We start from the raw sequence: 10535 nt of genomic DNA, 5'->3' as shown, positions 1-10535 counted from the left end.
GCAGAGAAGGCCACACTGAGAACCGAGAAATGATTTATCCACTGTGATTGTTCTGCCCTGGCCCCTTCTCTAAAGCAAAGACTGACAATGGTGCTGAGTTATGGATGCACTTTTCATGATATGTAATACAGTTGAGAGGAAAGGTGTTGGGACCCTCACACCATTTCACCTCCCCAAAGAGACTGGGCTTGAACAACAATCCCAGAGGGTGAGACTGATGCTGAACTATGACCCTCAATTTACAAATCATTTTTCAAAAGAATAAAACAAAAGTTTAAACATATTTTTGGCATTATCTGAATAGGCGGAATCTTTCATGCTTGTTTTCTAAGAATAAATGAAAACAGCATGCACCGTAACTTCTCAGTTTGGGGACAGAGAGAACATGAGGTTTTCAGATTATGTTTTATTTTAAACCTGGGTGTTCAGATTTTATTTTTACAGATCTGAATTTAGTATATACCCTCAAAACATAATAAATTTCTATTCTGTAGCTTAAGGGATCCATCAGATAAAATGTTGGTCTTTCATCTTTATTACTCTCCTATTAAAATGAAAGAAACCGGGACTCACTTCAGTTTAGAAGAAGCAATTTAGTTGGTAATGTCCTCAGTCAAGTCCTTACAGAGGGAGAAAGTGCATTATTGCTTAGATTTCACACATCTATCTGCATAAGAAGCAACTAAGCCTTTCAGACACATACTATGTTAAATTTAATAATATTCTTTGATTAGATTATTTTATTACAAAATTTTTCCATTACCAGTCACTTCCTGTGCGCAGTTAGATTCATAAAACCTGTTTCCCCTGCTTTGTTTGTTTGTGCACTCAAGAGCAAGGCAAAGTCTCTTTCTGTTTTGCCACAGCTGTTAGGTCTGAGAGGGACAGATTAATAACTAAGCACCACACTGGACGAGCTTTCTTGTCCCCTGCACCAGGAGCCCTTTGCTATGATGAGGACACAAAGAGCCTCGCATCAGGCCGCTACCCTTCTTCATAACTCAAAAGCGTCACAGTGGCAATAGCCTCTAGTGCTATTTGTCTTTAGTGCAGTTGTGACACTTCGGCATGATCCATAATTTGGCAGCTATTTACCGTGACATTTCCCTTCAGTACAGCCATAACATTCAGTGAAGCCATTATTTGGTTCCATTTACCATATAAATTGTATTGTTGTGCATGCATGCTAGCAGCTACATTAGGTACCTGAAAATGAGTAAATCTTGTAAAATAGATACTAACAGCTCTTCAGCAGTAGGATTTCCTTGCTCCTCAGATGCAAGGGAAGAATTACATCTGCTCCCCAACTTTCCTGGAGCATCTTTAATTGCGTTCATATTTATTGAGCATGTTCGATGCACTGAAATCCAAGACTCTGCAAAATAATCTGGTGGGCTTCACCTTCAATTAGAAAGGCACCGTGGGATTTCGACTTAATGATGAAAGCAGCAGCAGCCTCCGGGCGCCGGAGGTTAAGAGGCAAGTGGATCAGCGTTGGCATGATTCGGGAGAGAAGGCACATGTCGCGCTGCTTCTCATGTGGGGTTGGTGGATGGTGTGTGCCATCAGGCAGCAGTGACAAAACCCATCTCCTTCCAGCAGATGCTGGACATGCAACAGGAGGGTCAGTGACTGCTATTCTGTTTCCATGACCAGAGAGCAGGCCCTTCTTCTCGGTCTGAAAGCCTCCAATGAGAAGCAAGTGTAGTATCATGGACACTGGGTCCCTGAAAGCATGGAGCTGCGTGACATGTGCTCCCTCATTACCACCCCCTGCGCATGCCTAAGCTGTGTCCTCCTGCAGTCCACGCTGCATCACGCAGACCTGCACCATAAACACAGCACACACATTTCCCTTCCTGCGCACGAGAATTCTTAAAAGTCCCTTCAAAACTCTGCGGTTTCCCTTTCCGAATCTATTTTCTGTGTCTGTAAGTTTTCAATATCAATCCTCTTCTCACAATAACAGAGACATTTCTCACACTGCAACACAGCTTACCAGGACGACTGTGGATGAAGCCCATCAAATAAAGGGTACTTCTGGAAGACAGGTCTGTGTTTTCGGAAGCATCTAATACCAACACTGAATTTGGGGAGAATCCTGCCCAAAATGTCTATAAAAAGGGGGGCCCTATTCTGGAGGATAGGACAGTGACAACAGGGCAGACTTGAGTGGCACCTCTCACTTTGGAGCTGCTCATTAATTAGCATAAGAGCAGGCTCTCCCAGAGCAGGGGCAGACTTGTGAACTGTTTCCAAGACTGATTTTCAAATCTCATCAAGCTGAGGACATACCGATTCCATCAGGTCCTGCATCAGGAATTAATTTACTTCCCTGGAACAATAAAGTCTGGAATGAGACCGCTCATGACTAAAGAACCGAATGTAAACGTTTTACCTCTGAATATGGAGGGAACTTTTATTGGCACTTTTTTTCCCCAAGGAAGGAGGGGGAGGAGGAGAGAGAGAGAGAGAGAGAGGGAAGGGGAGGGAGGGAGGAATGGAGAGATTCATTAACACCTTACTTTTGTTTTAAAAAATATTATATCTATCACAAACTAAAAATAAATGGATTTGAGTAATTCTCGGGCATAAAGTGCTCATTTTCTTTCTCCTTTGATTTATGTCATTGTTCAGTTTTTACAGCTTACTGTTGACAGAGTGAGGTAATTCAACTACAATTTTTCCAGTATTTTTTCCCACGTACATATAATCGACAGCCCGGAATACAGAGTCCAGACCCGTAAACCTGCCCTCTGGAGAGAGGTCTCCCAGGTCCACCTCACAGACCAGGTCCCCACTGGCCTGCAGCTTAAGCAAGTGCTTCATGGCCGCCGGGTACTTGGAGAGGTAATGGTTCAGGAAGAAGCCCTGGACGCTGGCAGACTTCTTTAGCAGCTTGGCGGGCAGTGTTGCTGCTTTCACAGGCGAGAGGCCAGTAGGACTTTGGTAGCCAGAGATAAACCCAATTACTATCAAGCGCCCTCTGGTAGCCAAGGCATCTAAGGCCAAGTCAAACATGGCTCCCCCAACAGATTCATAGACCACATCCACACCATCCGGGTACTCCTGCCTGAGGACGGTTCCGAGGGGCTCGGTCTTATAGTTGACAGGGCGATCGCACCCGATAGACTTCAGGAAAGCAGACTTTTCATCAGAAGAGCACGTTCCAATTACATGGCACTTTGCCTTCTTTGAAAGCTGCACAGCAAACTGGCCCGTCCCCCCAGCTGCTGCTGTCACCAAAACTTTCTTCCCTTCTGACAGTTCTCCCAGCTCATTCAAGCTGATATATGCAGTGGTGCCACTTACCAGCAGGGTGAGGTACTCGGGTTTCACCGAGGGCACTGGAGTGGCAATGCTGGCAGGCACAACTGTGTACTCTGCAAAGGAACCAGGTGTCACGTAAGCCACGGCTTGGCCCACTGAGTGTGTGGCACTAGCAGAGAGGCCTAAGGCCACCACCTCACCGATGCCCTCGAAACCTATGTCAAAGGGGGGCTTCACCGATGGGTCATAGCGGCCAGCAGAATAGTTGATGTCAGATGCATTAATGCCAACAAATCTACAAGAAAACAAACAAGTCAATGTATTACGAGGCTTTCTTTGTTAAGATATTCATACTCTGTTTAGAAAAAAATATTGACTGTGGAGGGGTTGCTGGGCTAAAGAATCTGACAGAATTTAAGAAAATTCAATCCTGCTGTTCCCCTGGGGTTGGGGGGAATCAAACAAGTACTGTTCACACAGATCTGCACCCAGAGTTTGGGCGCCTTTTATTCTTTCATCAATTTAGGAATAATTTTATATCACTTTAATCAGCAAGTGATTTATTTCACATGCCATTTGCTTTTATCCCCCTTTGTTTTTTTCAAAAGGAGAAGTTTAAGAAAAAAAAAAGAGGAAAAAAAGGGAAAAGTCAGGAAGCCCTCCACATACCAACTTCACGAGAGCTACAAGCTGGAAATTAATTGGCTTCTTTAGTAAAGATGTTAAAAACAGTGGGGTAAAACACATTCAAATAAGGGCAGATATACTGATTCTGGCAACAACTTAATCCTTCAGATAATAACAGCAATGACAATGATATCATTAAAGGTTGGTGGAGTGTACAAGGTCATGGGTTGCCACATGTTACTGCTAAGGTTGTTTGAAGAGGCTGATATTCTCTCTTGTGTAACCATATCCAGTGTGAAAATATGCATTTTGATTAACTGAACAAAAACTGGGGAAAATGATTTTTATGGAATATTCATTGTTTCACAGTCCCTCTCAAATGGAAAGGAAAGCAAATTGTCACTGTATTTCTCCCCAACAAGAAGCAGAGACATGACTTGATTAATACCAGATGATTAGTTTCATTTTGGTATCCAGAGTCAATCTAATTGCCAGGCCAGTATTTTTTGCCAGCTTTTTTTTCCATTTGATATACCTTATAATAAAAAAAAAATCCCGATAAACAGGGAAAAAAGCCATCTAACTAAGAATGTCAGGAGGTGGTAAATGTCACATCAGGGATGACCCTAAACATGTCATTTCCACCTGTACTGAAAAGAAAAGTGGGTAGGATCTGGTAGCAGGAAGAAAGCTGTTAAGAATGCCGTCTTTAAAGAATTTCACTCTTAACTTAAAAAACCAAACTGCCAGTGTGAAGACCTGCTTTCACTATAAGGCAGATGATGCTCTGCACTTACAAACACTCCCTTATGACCATCCCTGGCCTAGCTACCACAGAGAAGGGTGTCTACACAGTGTCCAAATGAAAAAGCAGTAAGCAGTTCCTTCCCACAAGTACAGCTGCCTTCAGAGGTCAGCCCCAGCCTTGGTAATACGCTGTGGAATTCCAAACCACAGAGGATGCACTACCATGACAAAAGGGAAGAACGATTTTTTGCTGGTTTCTCATTTGGCATTTAATACCAAGATGCCTACATTCTATTTTTAGAGAAGGAGGGGGGGCTGCCACGTCTTTAAATGTACTTAATTCTCAAGTCCTGGCCTTTTTGGGAAGGGCTGGCTTCCTGGGAGCTTGCTTCTGGACTTGAGAGAGGTGGCCCAGAGCACAGCCCTGCTGGAGCCTTGCCTTAGGCAGCAAAGCACGCTGCAGGGAAGGCGCCCTCGGAGGGAGCAGAAGCAATGGCAGGGCTCCCGTGGAGGTGGGGGACAGGGGCCCAACCACCAGTTCTGTTCTCTGTGCTCCTTTGCCCAGGGTTAACTCTTCGTGTGCCCGACCCCTCCTGGCTGGAACCCCCTGGTGTTTCGCAGTGGTGTCTCCTCCACCAGGAACCCTGGCTTGGCTCCGGGGACGCCCAGAGGCTGCTACCCCTCTATGGTGGCCCGGGGATCTCCCCCACCTCGGGAACCCGCGCCCAGGGGCTCGGACAGAGACACAGCGACCGCCCCCTCCCCCGCCTGCGGTGGCCACTTCCTGGGAGGAGGTGGAGAGAAGCAGCAGGGCACACTCTCAGGACACGGAGCCCAGGCGGGACGCGGAGCCCAGACACGCGGGACCTGGTAGAAGAGGCCGAAAGTGGAGGCGGAGTGGGGCTCCACGGGAGCCGGCGGCAGCGCGGGTTGGCCACCGGGCTTGCCTGGAAAGCCGGCGCCACGGTCATCCGTGGCCAGCGCTGGGCGGGCAGCGGCTCCGTGAGCCCCGTCCCGCTCGCCATCCCATCTGGCCAGCCCCGGGGCCCGAAGTGGGCGCTTCTGGGCCCAGGTCCCTCGGAAGTGCCCGGCCACTGCTGGTAGCCGATCTGCACCAGCTGGGTCTCCCCAGCGTCCCTGCGGCCGCTGCCCAGGCCGCAGAGGAGCCTTGTTTGCCGCCTCTTTGCCCGCGCCCTCAGTCCCCGCGCGGACAAGTTCCTGGAGTCCCGAGCGGAGCTGGACGCGCTGGCTCAGCATGGTACAGACATCCCAAGGACCGTGACCTTGGCCCGCAGGCACTCCCGCCCCCCATCCCTGCTGCCTTCGAAGTGGCGTCGGGGAAGGCAGCTCAGGCTGGTGGCGACAGCCGGCGGCTGCACGCACCATGCACCTCGGGCTCTCCGGGTCTCTGGGCCCCGGATGCGGGGACTCCGGCTCTCTCGGGACCCCAGCTTGGACGCTGCATGGCCGCGGCCCTAAAAGCGCCCCAGTCCTTACCTGGGCATTGGGTAGAAGCTGCGTGAGGACGGGGAGGCTGAGCCTTGGCTCCACCAGAAACAAGTTCAAGGGCAGCAGGCTCAGAGCGAAAGGGGGCTCGGTCCAGCCGCAGGGACGGTGAGCCACCAAGTCAGAAGGCAGGTTGGGAAGGATGCTAGATGTGCAGGCCTTCCCGGCACCTCCCTTTAATTGGAAATGTGTTTGTAAGGAGTGCAGGATTCTAGCAATCCGACGGGACGACCCACTGAAAATACTGGAATCCAGAGACCCCAGGAGAAAGAATGGGACCGGTGCAGGCATTCCCCAAATATATACCCTTCTAGAGCCACCCAGCTTATTTATTCTAAAATGTGCTGAACCCCTTCGTCATGTTTATTGTGAAGCAAGGCAACACTGATGAGGGGGAGGGAAAAATCAAAGGCGAAGACCAGAGTCCATAATAAAACCCTGCAATACTAGAAGACAAAACAAAGTCGTTCAAACCTGACTTTCCTTAAAAAGAAAAAAAATAAGAAAGAAAGAGAAAGAATAAAAGACAAACTATAAAGGAAAGAAAGAAAAACAACTACACTGGAGAAGAAATATTTTTACCCTCCCTGGAGCAACAAACCGTTTATCAAAAAAGCTACCCCATCCCCCCACCTCCTTTCACCATTCCTACAAACTCTTGGCTCCATTATCTTACACTTGAGCCGAAAATCGTTAGAAATACTTGGAAACGGAATAATCTGTCACCTTCTTACGAAAAAAGCTAAAAATTGCACACAAACCAACTTGACATGGGTGCTAGTCCCTCTTTTCCAAGGGCTCAGCATGAAGGGGGAGGTGGGAAGTTACTAGCAACGATGACATGGTAAGGTGAGGACTGGATAAAGGAACATCAATTACCCCTTCCGGAAGGATTTTATACACCCCTTCTCACACCTTTCTTCAATGGTAAACTTTATTACCCTAAAGCATGTCCAGCTTACAAGTACTACCCTCTTTTTGAATGAAGAATTTGTTTTCTACTAGATGGAATGGGATATGCAAGTGGTTCCCTCAGAGCAAAAGATGGTTGGTACACAACTAAAATCCCCAAACACCCTTCCAAATTTGGGCTTAATGCATTCATTCCAAGGTAGATTTTATTATGATAAAAATGAGAAGCACCTGCATAAATTTTTAATGCAATTAACACTGCACAGGGGAAATCTGATCTAGGATTAAAATGAACTAACCTGCACTGAATTATTAAACCTCCATTCCTTAAAAAAATCGGTAAGATGCTACCTTCACTGACATGGTTTGCAAGAATAAATGCCCTTCCTACAGTATGGAATAGAGTTTCCAATAGGGTAAGGAAAGAGGGAAGTAAAGATTCTGTCCTTTTCTAACTTGCAGAAAACCGGCTCTGTTTTTTTTTTTTTTCTTTCCTATTTTAGATTCAAGGTACAAGTCAAAGGTCAAGTTGTTCAGATAAATATGCTATTTATATTAAAGGGATTCTTGATGTATACTGTATGAGGAAGGAAAAAAAAGGCATGGATTTTAAAGCAACCAAAACTGATGGGCTACATACATGGGAGCCAGTGCTCCTGTGCTCAGACCACGGGCTCAGGGGTCCACATTGCCCCGACCTTGGGACCAACCCTGGTGACCCTGGACACATGGCAGCACCTGAGAGACAGCAACTTTGGGGGAGGAAAGGGAGGTGAGAGCAACCAAAAGCTTGAAGAGGAGAGAAAGAAAGATTCTGAAGAGTTAACAGAGTTAACCCTAGCAGGTAGAGAGGCCGGGGAGGCCTGGAGCCCAGAGCAGAGCCAAGCAGCCTCCATCATAGGGGCAGTTCCACATTACTTGTGGTTTTCCAAATTGGTAACTCCCCCTGCCAGTCTTGTACTACCCTCTCCCCATTACACACCCAATTCTAAAAGGTGTTTTATTCACAGTTTTGTTTATATTAGAGTTTACAGTCTATGCTCTACAACATCACACACAAAAAAGAAAAAAAAAGCTTGCATGTAACTTTTCCTCTATTGTTTGTTTGGAAAGCTTTTTAGTCTAGTCTCAACTCAACTTCCAGCACATTATAATACACTCTGTATGTTCTAAGTGAACACATACTCAAACCTGTTTTTTAACTCAGAGAGAATGTTCTTACTCTCAACAGCCTTAGCATTGCATCACACAATGAAGCAATCCTTTGCACCGAGGTCGACCAAAGCAGAGAGCTTCAAGGAGATACATACACATACACACACTACATGCACACAAGCAAACACCCCCCTTTAAAGCACTCCCTACCGACCCCCACCCCATTTTCACTCCTTGGCTCACTCAATTACTAGTTTTCAACAGGTTTCCAAAAGTTTCGAATCATGACCAGTATTCTTCATTCCTACACTCCAGTGTGGGAGGCTGATGGATTTCTAAACTGGACTGATTAAACGCTTCATGGAGCTACTTGGACCGGGTACATTTTGTCCTTCCGACCTCGCAGGGGACTTACAGAACTTCCTAGCACACAATTTACAGCCCAGTTACAGTCAGAACGAACTCCTCCTTTCAACAATATTATGCAACCTGAAACATGCAACCATGCAACGCTGGAACCGCTGGAACCATTCAGATGGGACTTGGCAGGCCAAAGGGCAGAGAGGACTGCAGCCTGCAAGTCGGGCAGCAAAGGGATCTAACCGCGCAGAGACGCGGGCGGTATGGCTCCGACACAGTGAGGACTCTTTCCTTCCTGTCGCTTCACCAGTTACTAAAGATTAGTGAGGTGGAAACACATTAAGGTGCGGAGCATGGGGGTGGAAAAGACAGAAGGTCGAGTCTGCAAAACATGCGGGTAAACGCAGCCATACCCCTGGCCCAGCCCGGGCCCAGCTGCCCTGGACACACACCACGCGCCTATCCTTGCACTCAGGGGACAGACAACAGTCACACAGCACTGACAATACGCAGACGACAACGGCGAGGTACACTCAACACGCGAAAGGACAGACTCCACCATTGCTAGACGGTTGCCAAGCTGCAGGGGACAGGAAAAGCTAGCCAGTTCCTGGCCCCCTTCCTTCAAAGCACATTTACCTAAACGTCGCAGTTTGTGTCCGGGTTATTCCTGCTCCACTAAAAGATATGTCAACGCAGGAACCGTGGGTGCGCGCGGGTGGGCCGGGCAGGGAGCCTCCCCTTCTGGATCTCGTCGGTTTTATTTCGGGAGCGGGAGGGGGAGGAGGGAGGGCTGCGGAGGAGGGGAGGGGAATCCCAAATTAAAATAACCCCCAGTTATGAGGACGTTCGGTGGCATCGGATATTCACACTAGCAAGTCACATTACATTCGCCTTCGCCAGATGGCGGCGGGTTCAACTTCCCGGGATCTCGCAAAGTCAGGCTATGCGCCTAAGCGCGCGCCGCAGTGTGGGCACGCGGGCGGCCCGGGACAGCCGGGAGCTGCTGCCAGGGCGGGGGCGCGCGCCGGGCTCACCGGTTCCGGACGAGGAGGTCTCCGTCCCCGGGGAGCGGCACCGGGCAGTCCCGGCGCAGGGTGACGGCCTCGCGGAAGTTGGGGCTCAGCCGAGTCACCACCAGCTTCTGCATGGCTCGGGGGATGGCGGAGCCCTGGAAGTCCAGGAAGTGGCGGGCGTACGACAAGTCCACGATGGCCCGAGCCCCGCCGTGCGCCAGCCGCAGCATAGCCCTCGCTCGCCTCCGCCCGCTCTCCGCGCTGAAGCCGGCCGGGTCACGCCCAGCCTGGGCCGCCCGACTAGGCTCGGCGCGGGCGGGCGGGCGGGTCCGCCCCTCCTCTGGCCGGCGCCCTCCCCTCGCTCCCCCTTCCCTAGACACCAGGCTCCGGTCCCCGCCCCCGGCCCGCCGCGCTCAGCGTCGGCGCAGCACCGGCGGAGCCCGGGCGCGCCTGCACCCGCGTCCCAGCCGGGGACCGAGGCCGCCGCGGCGCAGCTCCTTTAATCTTTTTGTTTTGGTTTGAATCTGCTCGGCGCAGACTGGCCGAGGAGCCTCTCCGCCCTCCCCCTCCTCCCGGCGCGGGAGAGGCACCGGATATCCCCACCCTCCCCACGCTCGGGAGCCGGATTTGACTCTCCCGGGGAGGGGGGCGGCCAGCGTGGGGGCCCGCGCTCCGGCGGGTGCCGCGGCCCCGAGCGGCGGCGGCCCCCGGCGGCCCCGAGCTGCGCGGCGCCCGGCGGCCGGCGCAGGCGCCTCCCCTTCCCGTGCGAAGCGTTCACTTCCTTGCAAGGTGGTACGAATCAACCCCGAGCGCGGCCGGGGCGGCGGGGCACGCCGGGGCCTGGGCCGAGCAGGGAGCCCCCGCCCCGGTGAGCGCGCACCAGCTCCAGCAGCGGGGTGAGGGCTCTCCTGGCACCCTGAGCCTTGGCTAGGGCCTCCTGTC

General features: G+C 50.4%; 1 protein-coding gene across 1 annotated transcript; it reads right to left on the bottom strand.

Moving 5' to 3' along the window:
* Positions 1–388: 388 nt before the first annotated feature.
* Ptgr3 (prostaglandin reductase 3) lies at positions 389–10309 on the bottom strand. The gene is made up of 2 exons (XM_076837197.2): positions 9615–10309; positions 389–3565 (listed from the first exon to the last, which is right to left on the bottom strand). Exons 1-2 carry the CDS (start codon positions 9821–9823, stop codon positions 2641–2643), a joined length of 1134 nt encoding a protein of 377 aa, XP_076693312.1. The 5' UTR covers positions 9824–10309; the 3' UTR covers positions 389–2640.
* Positions 10310–10535: the final 226 nt, after the last annotated feature.

Source organism: Callospermophilus lateralis, chromosome 17, assembly GCF_048772815.1.
Source record: "Callospermophilus lateralis isolate mCalLat2 chromosome 17, mCalLat2.hap1, whole genome shotgun sequence".
NCBI classification, from domain to species: Eukaryota; Metazoa; Chordata; class Mammalia; order Rodentia; family Sciuridae; genus Callospermophilus; species Callospermophilus lateralis.
The sequence above is the reverse complement of the archived record's forward strand: the minus strand, read 5'-3'. Positions and strand labels throughout refer to the sequence as shown.

What these genes read in the sequence shown, in the direction of transcription:
- Ptgr3 (XM_076837197.2), bottom strand. Translation starts at nt 9,823, where the DNA reads ATGCTGCGGCTGGCGCACGGCGGGGCTCGGGCCATCGTGGACTTGTCG. An exon ending in GACCTCCTCGTCCGGAACCG is followed by an intron (nt 3,566 to 9,614) that starts GTGAGCCCGGCG and finishes GTTTTCTTGTAG; the next exon opens with ATTTGTTGGCATTAATGCAT.